Source organism: Pelophylax lessonae (assembly GCF_965119305.1).
Source record: "Pelophylax lessonae genome assembly, chromosome: 2".
In the NCBI taxonomy this organism is placed as follows: Eukaryota; Metazoa; Chordata; class Amphibia; order Anura; family Ranidae; genus Pelophylax; species Pelophylax lessonae.
The window spans coordinates 748,806,901-748,828,525 of NC_138769.1; the positions used below are offsets into that span (position 1 = coordinate 748,806,901).

Consider the following 21,625-nt stretch of genomic DNA (forward strand, 5'->3'; position numbering starts at 1 on the left):
TGTTCTTGGGTACAGTTGCTGCATATCCATTGTTCTTATGTGGTTTTAAATGATTTTATTATGTCTTGTTTTCACGGTTGTTATGTGTTCCTCCACCAGGCACAAGTGCCTAAATAAATATTTTTCTATTTTTCACTATTTCCAGCACCTCGGTCATTATTTTTAGGTTATCATTGGCACCTGTATTTGATCACCTCTTTCCTGTGAATTGGATTTGGACCCTCCTCTGTTGGATCCATCCAATCCACATTTCTGTTTTTTTCTGTGGTCCAAATGTTGGAGTGGAAAAAAATGATGACGCCGGATAACCCTCTTGCCCAACGTTTGACTGCTGGCTTGTCGGAACTGATAGCCCGCCAACTACTGCCATATCAACTGGTGGACTCGGAGGCCTTTCTGAAATTTGTGGCCATTGGAACACCACAATGGAAGGTCCCAGGCAGGAAATATTTCTCACAGAAGGGTATCTCCAGAGCTGTATGGCCATGTTCAGCGGCAAGTGAATATATCTCTGGCACACAGTGTTGGTGTCAAGATACATCTCACCACAGACACATGGTCTAGCAAACACGGGCAGGGAAGGTATATCACTTTTACTGCCCACTGGGTGAACCTTCTGATGGCTGTTAAGCATGTAACCCGTGGCACCCGTGTAGATTTAGTTGTCCAGCCACGGATTGCAAGCAGGCCTGCCTCTTCTTCTCCTCCTCCTCCATCCTCCCTCTCCTCCTCGGCTGACTCCTCCTCTTCCGCTGCTACCGTCTCTTCTCCTGTGCTGCCCAAGATCCCCAGAACCTATTCCACATGCCAGTTGAGACGTTGCCATGCTGTGCTGCGTCTGTTGTGCCTGGAAGCCAAGAGCCACACTGGTCCTGCACTCCTTTCAGCTTTGCGTTCACAGGCAGATCAGTGGCTGACACCGCTGAATTTGACAGTTGGTAACGTGGTATGCGACAACGGTGCCAAATTGCTGAGTGCGCTGAAACAGGGCAAAATAACACACGTGCCATGCATGGCACATGTCCTGAACTTGGTGGTGCAGCGATTCGTTGGCAAATACCCTGGGGTCCAGGACGTCTTGTAGCAGGCCAGGAAAATTTCTGCCCATTTCTGAAGATCTTACACAGCCATGGCTCGCCTTGCTGACATTCAGCTGCGACACAACCTGCCACTCAGGCGTTTTATTTGTGACTGCCCGACACGATGGAACTCAACGTTGCATATGCTCGGTAGGCTGCTCCAGCAGAAACATGCAGTTAACGACTACCTGTTCGAACTCGGCGGCAGGACAGGTTCTGGGGAGCTTGGGTTTATTTCACCTCGCCAGTGGCTGCTCATGCGGGATGCATGCAGACGTCTGCGGCCATTCAATGAGATCGCCAAACTGGTCAGTCACGGCCAGGGCGCCATAAGTGACATCATACCTTACGCCTTCTTTCTGGAGCGTGCATTGCGTCGTGTCATTGATCAAGCCGTCGAGGAGCAGGAGCAGGAAGATGAGGAAGTCACAATGTTGGATGAATTCCCAGGGGATGCTACTCCTTCTGAGAAAAATCAACAGCAGGAGTCTGAAGAGGAGTCAGAGGAGGATGGTGCTGGGGGGGATGAGGAGGAGCAAGAAGAGCATGCTTAAAACCTTTATGGGATCCCTGGTGTTATCCGTGGATGGGGGGAGGAGAACGAGGACGACATTATCCTGGATGATGAGCTGGAAGCAGGCCACTACACCGCTTCCAGTTTAGTGCGAATGGGGGCCTAAATGCTGCAGTGTTTTAAGGGGGACCCCCATATAAAACGCATAAAGGCCAAGGACCAGTACTGGGTAGCAACGTTCAGCGCAGCAGGGGGGATCGTGATCTATAAGCGCACTCGCCTAGCTCATGACAGTGTAGACTACCTCACATTTATAAAAATGAATGAGGCATGGATCTCTGAGGAATTCTTGTACAAAAGTTTTTATTTTAATATGTGTACAATTAGATAAAAGAAAATGGAACGCAGGGAAACAGATAGCAGCAAAACATGATACAGACTTAGGGCGTGAGCCATCCTGAAAACATCACGGACCAAATAAAGGGTATCAACAAGCAAAAATCCATAGATGGGGACCGAAAGTCCCCCCTAGTGGTTTATAATGCAGTAAGACTTATCAAAAGAAGAAGTTCTATTACGTTCCAATGAGCAAACAGGGGCTGGGCCTGAGAGTACCGAGCCAGGAAGGAAAACAACACTAAAAGTCAAAGGAAAGAGAGAAAGAAGGAGTGAGAAAGTAGGACAAAGAAAGAAAGAAACGACAATAGAAGAAGACTAAAGAAGGGGTGGGGAGAAGGAAGAGGGGGGAACGGGTCCTGCGGGGCGAGGGTGGTCTGGAATCTGGAAGGGGCAACGTTCGAGATCCAGGGGTCCCACACCTTAAGAAATTTAGCGTGAGAATCAGAAACTATCGCAGTCAACTTTTCATTAATTAGAATATCATTCATACGGTTCTTGACCGCCTCAAAACTAAGCAACGGGGTCTTCCAAGATCGGGCAATGGTCAATTTCGTAGCTGTAAACAAATGCTGAGCCAACTGACGTTGTGTACGGGTCAAGTTGGGTATAGGTTTACACAATCTCTGAGGAATTCAACATATGTGACCAGTAGACCAGGTTTCATCGAAATTCCTCATGCCAGGCCACAAATATTCGCCAGACCGCCATCCACCCACAACAATTCCTGGTCCTTGGCTTCGCTACATACAGCGGCATAAAAGGCATTTCATGTCCATTGAATGGCAAATTTTTGGGGCCTTTCAGGGCCGACAATTATTTATTCTGTGAATGTACCTCCAGCCACCAAATACTACATTCTTTGCTGTCAGTTCAACCCATGTGAGCTAATTTTTGAAGCCTATACAGGCCGCCACTTACTTCTGTATACTGTGAACGCCGACTGTACCTCTAGCCATCAAAAATGAAGTTCTTTGCTGTCAGTTCAACCCATGTGAGCTAATTTTTGGAGCCTATTCAGGTCACCACTTACTTGTGTATACTGTGAACGCCTACTGTACCTCTAGCCATCATATACAACGTTCTTTGCTGTAAGTTCAACACATGCAAGCTAATTTTTGCAGCCTATACAGGCCGCCACTTACTTCTGTATACTGTGTGAATGCTTAATGTACCTTTAGCCATCATATACTAAGTTCTTTGCTGTCAGTTCAACCCATGTGAGCTAATTTTTGCAGCCTATACAGGCCACCACTTACTTCTGTATACTGTGAACGCCTACTGTACCTCTAGCCATCAAAAACAAAGTTCTTTGCTGTCAGTTCAACACATGTGAGCTAATGTTTGGAGCCTACACAGGCCGCCACTTACTTCTGTATACTGTGAACGCCTACTGTACCTCTAGCCATTAAAAACAAAGTTCTTTGCTGTCAGTTCAACCCATGTGAGCTAATTTTTGGAGCCTATACAGGCCGCCACTTACTTCTGTATACTGTGTGAATGCTTAATGTACCTTTAGCCATCATATACTAAGTTCTTTGCTGTCAGTTCAACCCATGTGAGCTAATTTTTGCAGCCTATACAGGCCACCACTTACTTCTGTATACTGTGAACGCCTACTGTACCTCTAGCCATCAAAAACAAAGTTCTTTGCTGTCAGTTCAACACATGTGAGCTAATGTTTGGAGCCTACACAGGCCGCCACTTACTTCTGTATACTGTGAACGCCTACTGTACCTCTAGCCATTAAAAACGAAGTTCTTTGCTGTCAGTTCAAACCATGTGAGCTAATTTTTGGAGCCTATAAAGGCCGCCACTTCTGTATACTGTGAACGCCTACTGTACCTCTAGCCATTAAAAACGAAGTTCTTTGCTGTCAGTTCAACCCATGTGAGCTAATTTTTGGAGCCTATACAGGCCACCACTTACTTCTGTATACCGTGAACGCCTACTGTACCTCTAGCCATCAAAAACAAAGTTCTTTGCTGTCAGTTCAACACATGTGAGCTAATTTTTGCAGCCTATACAGGCCGACACTTACTTATGTATCCTGTGAACGCCTACTGTACCTCTAGCCATCAAAAACAAAGTTCTTTGCTGTCAGTTCAACCCATGTGAGCCAATTTTTGGAGCCTATACAGGCCCCCACTTACTTCTGTATACCGTGAACGCCTACTGTACCTCTAGCCATTAAAAACGAAGTTCTTTGCTGTCAGTTCAACCCATGTGAGCTAATTTTTGGAGCCTATACAGTACAATTTGACAGTTGGTAACGTGGTATGCGACAACGGTGCCAATCTGCTGAGTGCGCTGAAACAGGGCAAAATAACACACGTGCCATGCATGGCACATGTCCTGAACTTGGTGGTGCAGCGATTCGTTGGCAAATACCCTGGGGTCCAGGACGTCTTGTAGCAGGCCAGGAAAATTTCTGCCCATTTCTGAAGATCTTACACAGCCATGGCTCGCCTTGCTGACATTCAGCTGCGACACAACCTGCCACTCAGGCGTTTTATTTGTGACTGCCCGACACGATGGAACTCAACGTTGCATATGCTCGGTAGGCTGCTCCAGCAGAAACATGCAGTTAACGACTACCTGTTCGAACTCGGCGGCAGGACAGGTTCTGGGGAGGTTGGGTTTATTTCACCTCGCCAGTGGCTGCTCATGCGGGATGCATGCAGACGTCTGCGGACATTCAATGAGATCGCCAAACTGGTCAGTCACGGCCAGGGCGCCATAAGTGACATCATACCTTACGACTTCTTTCTGGAGCGTGCATTGCGTCGTGTCATTGATCAAGCCGTCGAGGAGCAGGAGCAGGAAGATGAGGAAGTCACAATGTTGGATGAATTCCCAGGGGATGCTACTCCTTCTGAGAAAAATCAACAGCAGGAGTCTGAAGAGGAGTCAGAGGAGGATGGTGCTGGGGGGGATGAGGAGGAGCAAGAAGAGCATGCTTAAAACCTTTATGGGATCCCTGGTGTTATCCGTGGATGGGGGGAGGAGAACGAGGACGACATTATCCTGGATGATGAGCTGGAAGCAGGCCACTACACCGCTTCCAGTTTAGTGCGAATGGGGGCCTAAATGCTGCAGTGTTTTAAGGGGGACCCCCATATAAAACGCATAAAGGCCAAGGACCAGTACTGGGTAGCAACGTTCAGCGCAGCAGGGGGGATCGTGATCTATAAGCGCACTCGCCTAGCTCATGACAGTGTAGACTACCTCACATTTATAAAAATGAATGAGGCATGGATCTCTGAGGAATTCTTGTACAAAAGTTTTTATTTTAAGAAAAGGCATAAACATACATCAAAACATGATATATGTGTACAATTAGATAAAAGAAAATGGAACGCAGGGAAACAGATAGCAACAAAACATGATACAGACTTAGGGCGTGAGCCATCCTGAAAACATCACGGACCAAATAAAGGGTATCAACAAGCAAAAATCCATAGATGGGGACCGAAAGTCCCCCCTAATGGTTTATAATGCAGTAAGACTTATCAAAAGAAGAAGTTCTATTATGTTCCAATGAGCAAACAGGGGCTGGGCCTGAGAGTACAGAGCCAGGAAGGAAAACAACACTAAAAGACAAAGGAAAGAGAGAAAGAAGGAGTGAGAAGGTAGGACAAAGAAAGAAAGAAACGACAATAGAAGAAGACTAAAGAAGGGGTGGGGAGAAGGAAGAGGGGGGAACGGGTCCTGCGGGGCGAGGGTGGTCTGGAATCTGGAAGGGGCAACGTTCGAGATCCAGGGGTCCCACACCTTAAGAAACTTAGCGTGAGAATCAGAAACTATCGCAGTCAACTTTTCATTAATTAGAATATCATTCATACGGTTCTTGACCGCCTCAAAACTAAGCAACGGGGTCTTCCAAGATCGGGCAATGGTCAATTTCGTAGCTGTAAACAAATGCTGAGCCAACTGACGTTGTGTACGGGTCAAGTTGGGTATAGGTTTACACAATCTCTGAGGAATTCAACATATGTGACCAGTAGACCAGGTTTCATCGAAATTCCTCATGCCAGGCCACAAATATTCGCCAGACCGCCATCCACCCACAACAATTCCTGGTCCTTGGCTTCGCTACATACAGCGGCATAAAAGGCATTTCATGTCCATTGAATGGCAAATTTTTGGGGCCTTTCAGGGCCGACAATTATTTATTCTGTGAATGTACCTCCAGCCACCAAATACTACATTCTTTGCTGTCAGTTCAACCCATGTGAGCTAATTTTTGAAGCCTATACAGGCCGCCACTTACTTCTGTATACTGTGAACGCCTACTGTACCTCTAGCCATCAAAAATGAAGTTCTTTGCTGTCAGTTCAACCCATGTGAGCTAATTTTTGGAGCCTATTCAGGTCACCACTTACTTGTGTATACTGTGAACGCCTACTGTACCTCTAGCCATCATATACAACGTTCTTTGCTGTCAGTTCAACACATGCAAGCTAATTTTTGCAGCCTATACAGGCCGCCACTTACTTCTGTATACTGTGTGAATGCTTAATGTACCTTTAGCCATCATATACTAAGTTCTTTGCTGTCAGTTCAACCCATGTGAGCTAATTTTTGCAGCCTATACAGGCCACCACTTACTTCTGTATACTGTGAACGCCTACTGTACCTCTAGCCATCAAAAACAAAGTTCTTTGCTGTCAGTTCAACACATGTGAGCTAATGTTTGGAGCCTACACAGGCCGCCACTTACTTCTGTATACTGTGAACGCCTACTGTACCTCTAGCCATTAAAAACAAAGTTCTTTGCTGTCAGTTCAACCCATGTGAGCTAATTTTTGGAGCCTATACAGGCCGCCACTTACTTCTGTATACTGTGTGAATGCTTAATGTACCTTTAGCCATCATATACTAAGTTCTTTGCTGTCAGTTCAACCCATGTGAGCTCATTTTTGCAGCCTATACAGGCCACCACTTACTTCTGTATACTGTGAATGCCTACTGTACCTCTAGCCATCAAAAACAAAGTTCTTTGCTGTCAGTTCAACACATGTGAGCTAATGTTTGGAGCCTACACAGGCCGCCACTTACTTCTGTATACTGTGAACGCCTACTGTACCTCTAGCCATCAAAAACAAAGTACTTTGCTGTCAGTTCAACACATGTGAGCTAATTTTTGCAGCCTATACAGGCCGACACTTACTTATGTATCCTGTGAACGCCTACTGTACCTCTAGCCATCAAAAACAAAGTTCTTTGCTGTCAGTTCAACCCATGTGAGCCAATTTTTGGAGCCTATACAGGCCCCCACTTACTTCTGTATACCGTGAACGCCTACTGTACCTCTAGCCATTAAAAACGAAGTTCTTTGCTGTCAGTTCAACCCATGTGAGCTAATTTTTGGAGCCTATACAGTACAATTTGACAGTTGGTAACGTGGTATGCGACAACGGTGCCAATCTGCTGAGTGCGCTGAAACAGGGCAAAATAACACACGTGCCATGCATGGCACATGTCCTGAACTTGGTGGTGCAGCGATTCGTTGGCAAATACCCTGGGGTCCAGGACGTCTTGTAGCAGGCCAGGAAAATTTCTGCCCATTTCTGAAGATCTTACACAGCCATGGCTCGCCTTGCTGACATTCAGCTGCGACACAACCTGCCACTCAGGCGTTTTATTTGTGACTGCCCGACACGATGGAACTCAACGTTGCATATGCTCGGTAGGCTGCTCCAGCAGAAACATGCAGTTAACGACTACCTGTTCGAACTCGGCGGCAGGACAGGTTCTGGGGAGGTTGGGTTTATTTCACCTCGCCAGTGGCTGCTCATGCGGGATGCATGCAGACGTCTGCGGCCATTCAATGAGATCGCCAAACTGGTCAGTCACGGCCAGGGCGCCATAAGTGACATCATACCTTACGACTTCTTTCTGGAGCGTGCATTGCGTCGTGTCATTGATCAAGCCGTCGAGGAGCAGGAGCAGGAAGATGAGGAAGTCACAATGTTGGATGAATTCCCAGGGGATGCTACTCCTTCTGAGAAAAATCAACAGCAGGAGTCTGAAGAGGAGTCAGAGGAGGATGGTGCTGGGGGGGATGAGGAGGAGCAAGAAGAGCATGCTTAAAACCTTTATGGGATCCCTGGTGTTATCCGTGGATGGGGGGAGGAGAACGAGGACGACATTATCCTGGATGATGAGCTGGAAGCAGGCCACTACACCGCTTCCAGTTTAGTGCGAATGGGGGCCTAAATGCTGCAGTGTTTTAAGGGGGACCCCCATATAAAACGCATAAAGGCCAAGGACCAGTACTGGGTAGCAACGTTCAGCGCAGCAGGGGGGATCGTGATCTGTAAGCGCACTCGCCTAGCTCATGACAGTGTAGACTACCTCACATTTATAAAAATGGAGGCATGGATCTCTGAGGAATTCTTGTACAAAAGTTTTTATTTTAAGAAAAGGCATAAACATACATCAAAACATGATATATGTGTACAATTAGATAAAAGAAAATGGAACGCAGGGAAACAGATAGCAGCAAAACATGATACAGACTTAGGGCGTGAGCCATCCTGAAAACATCACGGACCAAATAAAGGGTATCAACAAGCAAAAATCCATAGATGGGGACCGAAAGTCCCCCCCAATGGTTTATAATGCAGTAAGACTTATCAAAAGAAGAAGTTCTATTACGTTCCAATGAGCAAACAGGGGCTGGGCCTGAGAGTACCGAGCCAGGAAGGAAAACAACACTAAAAGACAAAGGAAAGAGAGAAAGAAGGAGTGAGAAAGTAGGACAAAGAAAGAAAGAAACGACAATAGAAGAAGACTAAAGAAGGGGTGGGGAGAAGGAAGAGGGGGGAACGGGTCCTGCGGGGCGAGGGTGGTCTGGAATCTGGAAGGGGCAACGTTCGAGATCCAGGGGTCCCACACCTTAAGAAACTTAGCGTGAGAATCAGAAACTATCGCAGTCAACTTTTCATTAATTAGAATATCATTCATACGGTTCTTGACCGCCTCAAAACTAAGCAACGGGGTCTTCCAAGATCGGGCAATGGTCAATTTCGTAGCTGTAAACAAATGCTGAGCCAACTGACGTTGTGTACGGGTCAAGTTGGGTATAGGTTTACACAATCTCTGAGGAATTCAACATATGTGACCAGTAGACCAGGCTTCATCGAAATTCCTCATGCCAGGCCACAAATATTCGCCAGACCGCCATCCACCCACAACAATTCCTGGTCCTTGGCTTCGCTACATACAGCGGCATAAAAGGCATTTCATGTCCATTGAATGGCAAATTTTTGGGGCCTTTCAGGGCCGACAATTATTTATTCTGTGAATGTACCTCCAGCCACCAAATACTACATTCTTTGCTGTCAGTTCAACCCATGTGAGCTAATTTACTTCTGTATACTGTGAACGCCTACTGTACCTCTAGCCATTAAAAACAAAGTTATTTGCTGTCAGTTCAACCCATGTGAGCTAATTTTTGGAGCCTATACAGGCCGCCACTTACTTCTGTATACTGTGTGAATGCTTAATGTACCTTTAGCCATCATATACTAAGTTCTTTGCTGTCAGTTCAACCCATGTGAGCTCATTTTTGCAGCCTATACAGGCCACCACTTACTTCTGTATACTGTGAACGCCTACTGTACCTCTAGCCATCAAAAACAAAGTTCTTTGCTGTCAGTTCAACACATGTGAGCTAATGTTTGGAGCCTACACAGGCCGCCACTTACTTCTGTATACTGTGAACGCCTACTGTACCTCTAGCCATTAAAAACAAAGTTCTTTGCTGTCAGTTCAACCCATGTGAGCTAATTTTTGCAGCCTATACAGGCCACCACTTACTTCTGTATACTGTGAACACCTACTGTACCTCTAGCCATCAAAAACAAAGTTCTTTGCTGTCAGTTCAACACATGTGAGCTAATGTTTGGAGCCTACACAGGCCGCCACTTACTTCTGTATACTGTGAAAGCCTACTGTACCTCTAGCCATTAAAAATGAAGTTATTTGCTGTCAGTTCAACCCATGTGAGCTAATTTTTGGAGCCTATACAGGCCACCACTTACTTCTGTATACCGTGAACGCCTACTGTACCTCTAGCCATCAAAAACAAAGTTCTTTGCTGTCAGTTCAACACATGTGAGCTACTTTTTGCAGCCTATACAGGCCGACACTTACTTATGTATCCTGTGAACGCCTACTGTACCTCTAGCCATCAAAAACAAAGTTCTTTGCTGTCAGTTCAACCTATGTGAGCCAATTTTTGGAGCCTATACAGGCCCCCACTTACTTCTGTATACCGTGAACGCCTACTGTACCTCTAGCCATTAAAAACGAAGTTCTTTGCTGTCAGTTCAACCCATGTGAGCTAATTTTTGGAGCCTATACAGGCCGCCACTTTCTTCTGTATACTGTGAACGCCTACTGTACCTCTAGCCATTAAAAACAAAGTTCTTTGCTGTCAGTTCAAACCACGTGAGCTAATTTTTGGAGCCTATACAGGCCGACACTTACTTATGTATCCTGTGAATGCCTACTGTATCTCTAGCCATCAAAAACGAAGTTCTTTGCTGTCAGTTCAACCCATGTGAGCTAATTTTTGGAGCCTATACCGGCCGACACTTACTTCTGTATCCTGTGAATGCCTTCTGTACCTCTAGCCATCAAAAACGAAGGTCTTTGCTGTCAGTTCAACCCATGTGAGCTAATTTTTGGAGCCTATACCGGCCGACACTTACTTATGTATCCTGTGAACGCCTACTGTACCTCTAGCCATCAAAAAAAAAGTTCTTTGCTTTCAGTTCAACCATGTGAGCTAATTTTTAGAGCCTATACAGGCCGACACTTACTTCTGTATCCTGTGAACCCCTACTGTACCTCTAGCCATCATATACTAAGTTCTTTGCTGTCAGTTCAACCCATGTGAGCTTATTTTTGCAGCCTATACAGGCCGACACTTCTGTATACTGTGTGAATGCCTAATGTACCTTTAGCCATCATATACTAAGTTCTTTGCTGTCAGTTCAACCCATGTGAGCTACTTTTTGCAGCCTATACAGGCCACCACTTACTTTTGTACACTGTGAACACCTACTGTACCTCTAGCCATCAAAAACAAAGTTCTTTGCTGTCAGTTCAACACATGTGAGCTAATGTTAGGAGCCTACACAGGCCGCCACTTACTTCTGTATACTGTGAACGCCTACTGTACCTCTAGCCATCAAAAACAAAGTTCTTTGCTGTCAGTTCAACACATGTGAGCTACTTTTTGCAGCCTATACAGGCCGACACTTACTTATGTATCCTGTGAACGCCTACTGTACCTCTAGCCATCAAAAACAAAGTTCTTTGCTGTCAGTTCAACCTATGTGAGCCAATTTTTGGAGCCTATACAGGTCCCCACTTACTTCTGTATACCGTGAACGCCTACTGTACCTCTAGCCATTAAAAACGAAGTTCTTTGCTGTCAGTTCAACCCATGTGAGCTAATTTTTGGAGCCTATACAGGCCGACACTTACTTATGTATCCTGTGAATGCCTACTGTATCTCTAGCCATCAAAAACGAAGTTCTTTGCTGTCAGTTCAACCCATGTGAGCTAATTTTTGGAGCCTATACCGGCCGACACTTACTTCTGTATCCTGTGAATGCCTTCTGTACCTCTAGCCATCAAAAACGAAGGTCTTTGCTGTCAGTTCAACCCATGTGAGCTAATTTTTGGAGCCTATACCGGCCGACACTTACTTATGTATCCTGTGAACGCCTACTGTACCTCTAGCCATCAAAAACAAAGTTCTTTGCTTTCAGTTCAACCATGTGAGCTAATTTTTAGAGCCTATACAGGCCGACACTTACTTCTGTATCCTGTGAACGCCTACTGTACCTCTAGCCATCATATACTAAGTTCTTTGCTGTCAGTTCAACCCATGTGAGCTTATTTTTGCAGCCTATACAGGCCGACACTTCTGTATACTGTGTGAATGCCTAATGTACCTTTAGCCATCATATACTAAGTTCTTTGCTGTCAGTTCAACCCATGTGAGCTACTTTTTGCAGCCTATACAGGCCGACACTTACTGTTCTGTGTACTGGGAATGCCTACTGTACCTCTAGCCATTATATATTACGTTCTTTGCTGTCAGTTTAACCCATGTGAACTAATTTTTGCAGCCTATACAGGCTGCCACTTCTGTATACTGTGAACGCCGACTGTACCTCTAGCCATCATATACTACGTTCTTTGCTGTCAGTTCAACCCATGTGAGCTATTTTTTGCAGCCTATACAGACCGCCACTTACTTCTGTATACTGTGAACGCCTACTGTACCTCTAGCCATCAAAAACGAAGTTCTTTGCTGTCAGTTCAACCCATGTGAGCTAATTTTTGCAGCCTATACAGACCGCCACTTACTTCTGTATACTGTGAACGCCTACTGTACCTCTAGCCATCAAAAACGAAGTTCTTTGCTGTCAGTTAAACCCATGTGGGCTAATTTTTGGTGCCAATACTGGCCGACACTTACTTCTGTATCCTGTGAATGCCTAATGTACCTTCAGCCACAGAATACTACGTTCTTAGCTGTCAGGTAAATGCATGTGGGCTAATTTTTGGGGCCTGGAATGGCCGATACTTACTGCTTTGTCCTGTGAATGCCAAATTTTTCAGACTGGAAATCAAAAACAATGGGTCTGTAAAGATTCCGCCAAATTGGGGAATGGATGCGGACCCATTTTACAGATGTGTGAATGGACCCTATATGTATTAGACAATGTATTTACTGGCTGCTGTCAGTTCTGGCTGATTTATGAAAAAAATAAATATATTTTTTGCTGTTAAAAAAAAAATAAAAAATTTAGGGCAACTTTTTCAATTAAAATATTTATGTTATGATATTGTCCATGTGCTGGGACTATTTGTGCACAGCTAGTACGTCTTTTGTGGCTGCAAATATGACCTTAAGGTTTTTAAAGTTCGCCTCCCATCAAAGTCAATGGGGCTCGCTGCGAACTCGCGGTTCGCGGACTTTAGAGAAAATTCGCAGCTGGCGTTCGCGAACCGGCCCGGCCGATATTCGTCCATCTCTACTCATCAGAACAAAAGATGAGGCCCACCTGAAAACAACAGTAAACACACTCAAGGAAGGCCAAAAGCCCTCCAAACAGCAGCCAGCAAAAAACCTTGCGGCTGAAAAGAGGCATCTGCAGATGCCAGCACATCCACCTTATAAAACGTGGTAAAGGTGTGAACAGACTACCAGGTAGCCGACTTGTAACCTGGAGCACAGATGCCCACAAGGCGAAAAGCCCAGGAAGAACTAGGGAAAGGTAATAGACCTGCACCACCGTCTGTCCGATCCATCTGGGAATAGACGCAGCAGACGCAGGCAGTCCCGTTCACGGCCATCCGTAAGTACAGAGACTTACAAAAAGACTCAGTAGTCACCAAGTACACCTGGAGTGCCCGCACTCTAAACAGAGTAAGCAATGCACATTCCTTAGGATGTGAGGGCTCAGGACACAAGATAGGAATACAATGTCCCCGTGCAAGTGAATACCAGAAACCACCTTCGGAGGGAAGGACGGATCCGAACAAAGTACCACTTGGCCCCATGATCAACATATAGAAAGAACGACAGGACAATGTCGCCAGTGCCGACACCTGCACGCAGAGTGACAGCAAGCAAGAAGGCTACCTTCTGTAATAAGATAGGCAGGGGATACCCTCGAATACTCGCCAGCAGAGGGTCTAAAAGAACCGACTGCACCAAATCAAGGTACCCAGTGGGTGACTGAGGTCACACCGGAAGCACCAAGTGTCACACCCCCTGGAAGAAGTCACACACCAGGGCACAGGCGGCCAACGGCCTTCGGAAGAAATTTGCCAAAACCAAAACCCGACCGTTGACAGTACTCAAGGCCAACTCCCCATTAAAGGAAGCCAAGATCCGGGCCACTGAGTAAGAGCGAGGGGGAGCCCAAGCAATATACGACTTTCTCGTATGATGAACAAAAATCACCCTAGAAGTTGCTTCCCATGCTTTAAGCAGGGTGGGAATCACTGAAGCAGCCAAACCCCAAGTCCTTCAACACCTGGCATTCAACAGCCAAGTCGGCAAAGTCAGCGACCGCAAAGTTGGAGGGAGATGGGCCCTGGAGACAATAACTCCTCCCTGAGAGGAATTCTCCAAGGAGCGTCTGCGGCCAGCCTGACCAGGCCGGTGCACCAAGCTCGGCAAGGCCCGTACAGAGCCACGAGAAAGACCGGAATCCCTTTCGCCTCGATCCTGCGAAAAATTCTTGGCAGCAACTTGGGAGGAGGGAAGGCAGGCCACAGCTGAGACTTACCTTGGCTCATCTGTGAGTATGCACATACAACCATGGCGGCGGCAGCCGTGCACAGGTGACCATGCTAAACTCCACGGCATCGTTCAAGTTGAACCTAGCGAATGTTCTTGCCCATGACAGAACCCATGGTGCCACCATTGCACCCGCCAGAAGGTCCCGGGAGCAGGCCACAAACCGCAGCACTATCCTGTAGATGCAACGCCAACAGGTCCATGTCTTGAGTGCCCCTAACAAAGGCACAACTGCAGAAACGGCTCCGGATGAAGGGACCATTCTCCTGCATTCAAGGCCTGTCGACTGAGGCAATCCGCCCGCCAAGGTTTCCACGCCTAAAAAAAGGGAACAGCGGAAGAGCTGGAACAAGGCACACTGCCCAACGCAGAATTGATACATCCAAGGCCGCAAGGACACCCTTCATGCCCCCTTAGTGAATGACATAAGTCACGGTCATGGCGTGCACTGGGCACAGCTGCAGGTGCCCAATCCAGTGAACCAGGCAAATCTGGATCGCTCTCAGCCCCAGGACATTGATCGGTAACCTGGATCCTCCAGGGACCATACTCCCGAAGCAGAGAACCTGCCGAGGACTCCTTTCCACCCAGACAGGCTTGCATCCACGGTGATAAGTGTTCAGGAAAAGGGGGCGGGAGGATTCCAGTTCAAGACTCCCTGGTCAGCCAGCTCAGCTGGATCCGAAAGTCCAGAGAGTTTGAAATCTAGTCCCATTGGAGAAGGATCACCTTCTGGGGGATCCCCGAGAGGGATTGAGCAAAACGGACCGTCTCGAAAGACGGCACCATCAGTCCCAGAACACGCATACAGGTCCGAAGGGACGACCATGTGCGGGACATGAACCGCAGTCTGAAGTTCCAAGAGTCTGACTAAGGGCGTGTCTAAAGTCAGGCCCAGATAGTCCAGTCTCATGGAAGGGACCATGGATGACGTCTTAACGGTCAGAATCCGCCTGTACTCCTCCAGAGTTCTCGTGGTGACTTCCAAATCCGTTTGTCAGCACCGTAGGAGACTCCACATGGAGAAGCAGATCGGCCAGGAACCCCGGACCGATACACCCTGCTGCCGCAACAGCGCCAGGACCGGAGCCACACCATTGTGAAGACCCTAGTAGCATAAGCGAGACCCAAGGGCAATGCCACAAACTGATAGAGATCCTTTCCCACGGAAAAAAAAACAGAGAACCCGTAGGTGTTTCGAACATAACAGAATGTGAAGGTAGGCAGCTTGATATCTATGGAGGCCAGGAATCCCCCTGATGCAGGGATGCTACCGCCGTGCGAATCGATACCAACTTAAATTTTTGATTTGCACGGAACCATCAAAGGACCAGTTGGTCCAGCTTGTTGAACCAGAGTTTGAACTGCCCCACAGAGCACCAGTAAGTGATCCGGGGACAGCCGTACATTGGAAATAAACTGAAATAAATGGAAATAAACGGATCGGGACTCAATCTTGCAATTGGACCGCATGACCTCCTGAACCCAGCAGCCTGGGATCCGTGCCAGCCGCAGGTCCTCGACCAGCAAGGACCTCCCCCCCCCACCCCCTAGATGGGTGAGGAAGCACCTTCAGGCCGAGTAGGCCTAGTCCGCGGGTCTGGAAAAAAACAATCTCATATGTTCCAGACCAGGGTCGTTTGGAACCACACGCGGAAGTCTGAAAGGTCTTCGCCACATCGACCGTCCCCGAGGGACGAAGAAACAGTTTGCGAGCCAAAAGGGAAGAACCCAGTCTGCAACGAAGGCCCTTACCCTTGTTAGCCTGTGGAAGAAAACACTCTTCCCCCCGTGAGGCCCTTATAATGTCATCCAGGGCAGCGCCAAAATGCGATCCCCCTGAACAGGGAGATCCATTAAGACCGTCATAGAAGTTTGATCCGAAGACCAACACTACGGTCAAGTAGATGCTGGATAACCGCCGCCGCAAATGACAAGTTGACCCATACAAGGGAGCCTTGACCAGCGTGGCATCACAAGCAAATTGCAGCCCCTGGGCCAGCTGGTCCAACAGCTCCCCCAGGGCAAGAGGGACATGCCCCACACCAAGTCACGGTGGTGGAACTCCGCCCATCAGGCAGAGTCTGCGTGGCAAGGGAAAACATAAACACTGTTCCCAGTGCAGACTATGCCAGGGAGTACAGATCGCAGGCCACAGCCCGCGCCATCCTATCCCCCAAGTTCTTACAGGACGGGGATTACTCCACTGGAAAAATGGTAGTCCCATTCAGATAGAGATCGTACGTCCACCAAAGGCGGAACAGTCCTGTGTACCAGAGACTCCCCAAAAAGGCAACATCTCAGGACGGTCCTACATGAGCAGCCAGCAAAAAGAGCAGCTCCAGATGGAATGTGAGCCACCTGCTCTCCAGGCGCAGCCGCCGCTGTGAACCCCAAATCGCAGGGAAATCGCACCGAAACAGCCAGTGCATCCACCAGCGCCTGTCACGGCAGGGGAGGTAGAAATGTCATCATCATCCAAGGAGACAGGGTGCGAGGTAACAGATCTGGCAGGGAGGCCCCATGTCTGCGGCGGCTTAGCCAGACTCCGAGACATTAGATGAGACAGGGGTAGGCGGAGAAACGTCTCAGCGCACCTACCACCTTCACCCGGGCCCAAATGCTTCCCGAACTGCCAAAAAGGCATTGACGGACAGTGAAGATCCGGGAGGCCCTGTGGCCTCCTTGAGGGGGTCAGGTGGGAACAAATGGCCTGCAGGGTTCATACTGAACCTGAGGAACCCGCCAGCAACTTTAAAAAAAAAAAGGACAAAAATGTAATTTCTTTTTTTTAAAGCGCCCCCACAGCGCTACAGCGCTCCCTGGAGGTCAGGCGCACGCTAACAGACCCCCGCAGAGAGGGAGAGCCCACCCTCATGACACACTGTCCTCCTCCAGGCACTAACACCGGCATCCACAGCAAAAAAATCGACCTCAAAATGGCCGAAAACGGCTGTACCAAGATGGCGGCTCCCGTAGAAGCAGACAGAGGCTACAACAAAATGAAACATTTTAATTCAAATAAACAAGGCTTTAATATAATTTTAATGTTACACTAACAGTTTACATAAACATTGTGTGCATCGCATTGTAGTGTAGAAAGGGGAATAAAGCTCTGCAAAAGTAAAATGCAGACATTCACCTTGAGCTTTACCCTTCCCCTCCAGTAGCACCAATGTGACATTATTTTAATCAACATATGTTTATAATCAAGAGTAAAAATATGGGGGTGCACAAATTACATAACTTCTGCATTGGTATAAATTACAGGAAAATGTTGAATTTTTTACTATTCCCCCAAGGAAACAACAATATAGGAATCAAACATTTCCTACAAAATTATAGCGATCAGTCCTGAAAAACGGATGCATAAAACATTTGAGTAAACTACAAACATTAAAGATTTAGTAAGAACAAAAACCATGCCAAAAATAAAAAGCTCAAGGACTAAAAAGGGCTTTGAGAGAGAAAGGCACGGGGGCTAAAGTGGTTAATGACAGATTGTACAATTTATGTAATTATTGATTTTGCCCATAGTTATATTTCAGGGATAAAAAGTGTTCTTCACAATAAAAAGAACCCCAGAGGACTTTCAGTCCCCCACTTTGTAGTTCAGATCTTTTGCAGTTGTACTGTGGGATTGGTCTATTGAGATGAGCAATAGCTGGACAGAGAAGCAAGATAAGGACATCCGATCGTTGCATGATGAAATCCCTTAGACCTGTGACAGAACTGGATGAAACGCAAGTGGCAAGCTTGGATTAAGTGGTACTGTTGAACACACACCAAAAAACAGCAGCAACTCACTGTTGGAAGGCCAGCTTAAGTAGTTGTTTTCTCAACAAGCAATGACGTTTCACTGGCTGTTGTCCCAACCACAAACTTGCATGCAAAGCTGTCATCCATGAGAGGAGGTGGAGTGTGGACAAGAGGTATGAATCATGGGAGGGCAGGTGGAATGTGTAATGGGCGGTGTGGACAAGGCAGGCTTAACTAAAACCCTCATAGTCAGCAGAACCTGGAATGGACTCTACCATGTAGGCTTCAGAGACTTGGCAAGATGTCACTTGACCACTACCCAGTCTTGGTACAGAGGCAAAAGGTTGAAAACGTATTAAGTCAGGATCAGGCAAAGAAGAAAACGCTTGTGAACACAGCTCAGATAGTGAATCATGGATATGCATTCCATGTTCAGTCAAAACATCAAAAAAAAAAAAAGACGGGAATTGTGAGTAAACAAAGTTCAGTCATTGGTGCTTATATGAAAAAAAAAGCTGTAAAAATTTAAAATAGTAAAAGGACTTTCTAGGTGTGCTTGATGGACACAAACTCGTAGTACATCTGTCCATTACATTTATGTTTGCTCACAGACTTTAGTTTGTTTTTCAAAGTAGCATAGAATACCTACTACTGTTTTTTTACTAGCTTGAGAGAGGACATAAGGTGTGAAACTAATGAACTACCTGCAACTCTTTCATTGTGGTTGAGCTGCTACCTCTTTAATACCCCCCTTCTTTCAGAGTTCCCTCGCTGCAGCTGAAGCTTGTGAATCCTCTGGTGTTTGATTAGCTTGGCATTAACCGTAAAAGCTTTGTCACACTCAGAGCTTCTTTCCAGTGTGAACCCTAAGGTGTGCGTTAAGATTGGACTTCTGTGTAAAAGCTTTGTCACATTCAGAACACTGATATGGCTTCTCCATAGTGTGAATCCTCTGGTGTTGGATAAGGTTTGTACATTTTTTTCCACATTCAGGACATTGATGTGGCTTCTCTCCTGTATGAATCCTCTCATGTATGATACGCTCCCGCTTGGATTTAAAAGCTTTGTCACATTCAGAACACTGATAAGGCTTCTCTCCAGTGTGAATCCTCTGGTGTCTGATAAGACTTTCCCTATTAGTAAAAGCTTTATTGCATTCTGAACATTGATATAGCTTCTCTCCAGAGTGAATCCTCTCATGTTGGATAAGCTCCTGCTTGGTTTTAAAAGCTTTGTCACATTCAGAACACTGATAAGGCTTCTGCCCAGTGTGAATCCTCTGGTGTATGATACAGCTTCCCCTAGTTGTAAAAGCTTTATCACATTCTGAACATTGATATGGCTTCTCTCCTGTATGAATCCTCTCATGTATGATACACTCCTGCTTGGATTTAAACACTTTGTCACATTCAGAACATTGATATGGCTTCTCTCCAGTGTGAATCCTCTGGTGTCTGCTAAGGTTTGACTTTAATGTAAAAGCTTTGTCACATTCAGAACATTGATATGGCTTTTCTCTAGTGTGAATCCTCTGGTGCATGATAAGGCTTGACTTCCGTGCAAAATGTTTTCCACATTCAGGACATTGATGTGGCTTCTCTCCGGTGTGAATCCTTTCATGTGAGATGAGCTCCTGCTTGGTTTTAAAAGCTTTGTCACATTTGGAGCACTCATATGGCCTCTCTCCAGTGTGAATCATCTGGTGTGTGAGAAGATCTGACTTCAATGCAAAAGCTTTCCCACATTCAGAACATTGATATGACTTCTCTCCAGTGTGAAACCTCTGGTGTGTCATAAGTGCTGTCTTTTGTGCAAAAAATTTTCCACATTCAGGACATTGATGTGGCTTCTCCCCTGTGTGGACCCTTTTGTGTTTAAAAAGGTGTTCCGTCCGTGTAAATGCTTTATCACATTCAGAACACTGATATGGCTTCTCTCCAGTGTGAATCCTCTGGTGCATGATAAGAACTGACTTCTCTGTAAAAGCTTTGCCACATTCAGAACACGGATATGGCCTGTCCCCAGTGTGAACCTTCTGGTGTCTGATGAGGTTTTCCCTATGAGAAAACCCTTTTCCACATTCAGAACATTGATATGGCTTCTCTCCAGTGTGAATCCTCATATGTTTGATAAGTTCTGACTTTCCTCTAAAAGCTTTGTCACATTCAGAACACTGATATGGCTTCTCTCCAGTGTGAATCCTTTCATGCAAGATAAGCTGTGACTTTGATATAAAAGCTTTACAACAATCAGAACATTGATATGGCTTCTCTCCAGTGTGAATCCTCTCGTGTCTGATAAGATCTGACTTCCATCTATAAGCTTTGTCACATTTAGAACACTGAAAAGATTTCCCTCCAGTCGGAACCTTCTTATGTGTGATTCGTTTGGCCTCCATTGTAAAATCTTTGTCACAATCCAAACAAGAAAAACAGTCTGAAATGACTCCTCTTATGTATACATGGGCTGGACTTTAATGTAAATCCATTGTTACCTCCAGAACACTGAAAATACTTCTCTCCTGTTGTCCTCTGAGGCTGGATCTACGTTGAAGGATATCCAAAACGTATATAAACACTTTTAACACTGATAAGTCTTGTGTTTGAATCCTCCAGTGAACTGCAATAAAGACTTTCGATCACTTCAGACACGCATATGGCTCATTTCTCATGTGACTTAGTTGTATGAGGATCAACATGAATGAAAACTTGTTCTTCAATCCACCTGTACAGAAAAAAAATGAAAGTCAGAATTCTATATACAGGGCTAAATAATATTGATTTCTCTATTTATAGTCATCATTTAATATACACTGCTCAAAAAAAAAAATGAAAGGAACACTTTTTAATCAGAGTATAGCATCAATTCAAGTAAACTCCTGGTATAATGATCTGGTCAGTTAAGTAGCAGAAGGGGATGTTAATCAGTTTCAGCTGCTTTGGTGTTAATGAAATTAACAACAGGTGCACTAGATCAGTAACAATGAGACGACATCCAAAACAGGAATGGTTTTACAAGTGGAGGCCACTGACATTTTTTCTCCCCTACTCATCTGTTCTGAATGTTTCTCACTAGTTTTGCATTTGGCTCGGGTCAGTGTCACTACTGGTAGCATGAGGCGATACCTGGACCCTATAGAGGTTGCACCGGCAGTCCAACTCCTCCAGGATGGCACATCAATACAGAAGGTTGCCAGAAGGTTTGCTGTGTCTCTCAGCACAGTCAGAAGAGCATGGAGGAGATTCCAGGAGACAGGCAGTTACTCTAGGAGAGATTGACAGGACCGTAGAAGGTCCTTAACCCATCAGCAGGACCGGTATCTGCTCCTTTGTGCAAGGAGGGACAGGATGAGCACTGCCAGAGCTCTACAAAATGACCTCCAGCAGTCACTGGTGTGAATGTCTCTGACCAAACAATCAGAAACAGACTTCATGAGTGTGGCCTGAGGGCCCGACATCCTCTAGTGGGCCCTGTGCTCACTGCCTGGCATCATGGAGCTTGACTGACATTTGCAATTGAATACCAGAATTGGCAGGT

General features: G+C 46.1%; 1 protein-coding gene across 1 annotated transcript in view; it reads right to left on the reverse strand.

Moving 5' to 3' along the window:
- The window catches only part of LOC309548383 (uncharacterized protein), a 56,315-nt gene extending 35,680 nt beyond the window's left edge, over positions 1-20,635 (reverse strand). Inside the window, exon 1 of the mRNA XM_082248323.1 lies at positions 18,932-20,635. Coding sequence (XP_082104449.1) covers positions 18,932-20,486 — 1,555 coding nt within the window. The 5' untranslated portion in view covers positions 20,487-20,635. The remainder of the gene's footprint in view (positions 1-18,931) is intronic.
- Positions 20,636-21,625: the final 990 nt, after the last annotated feature.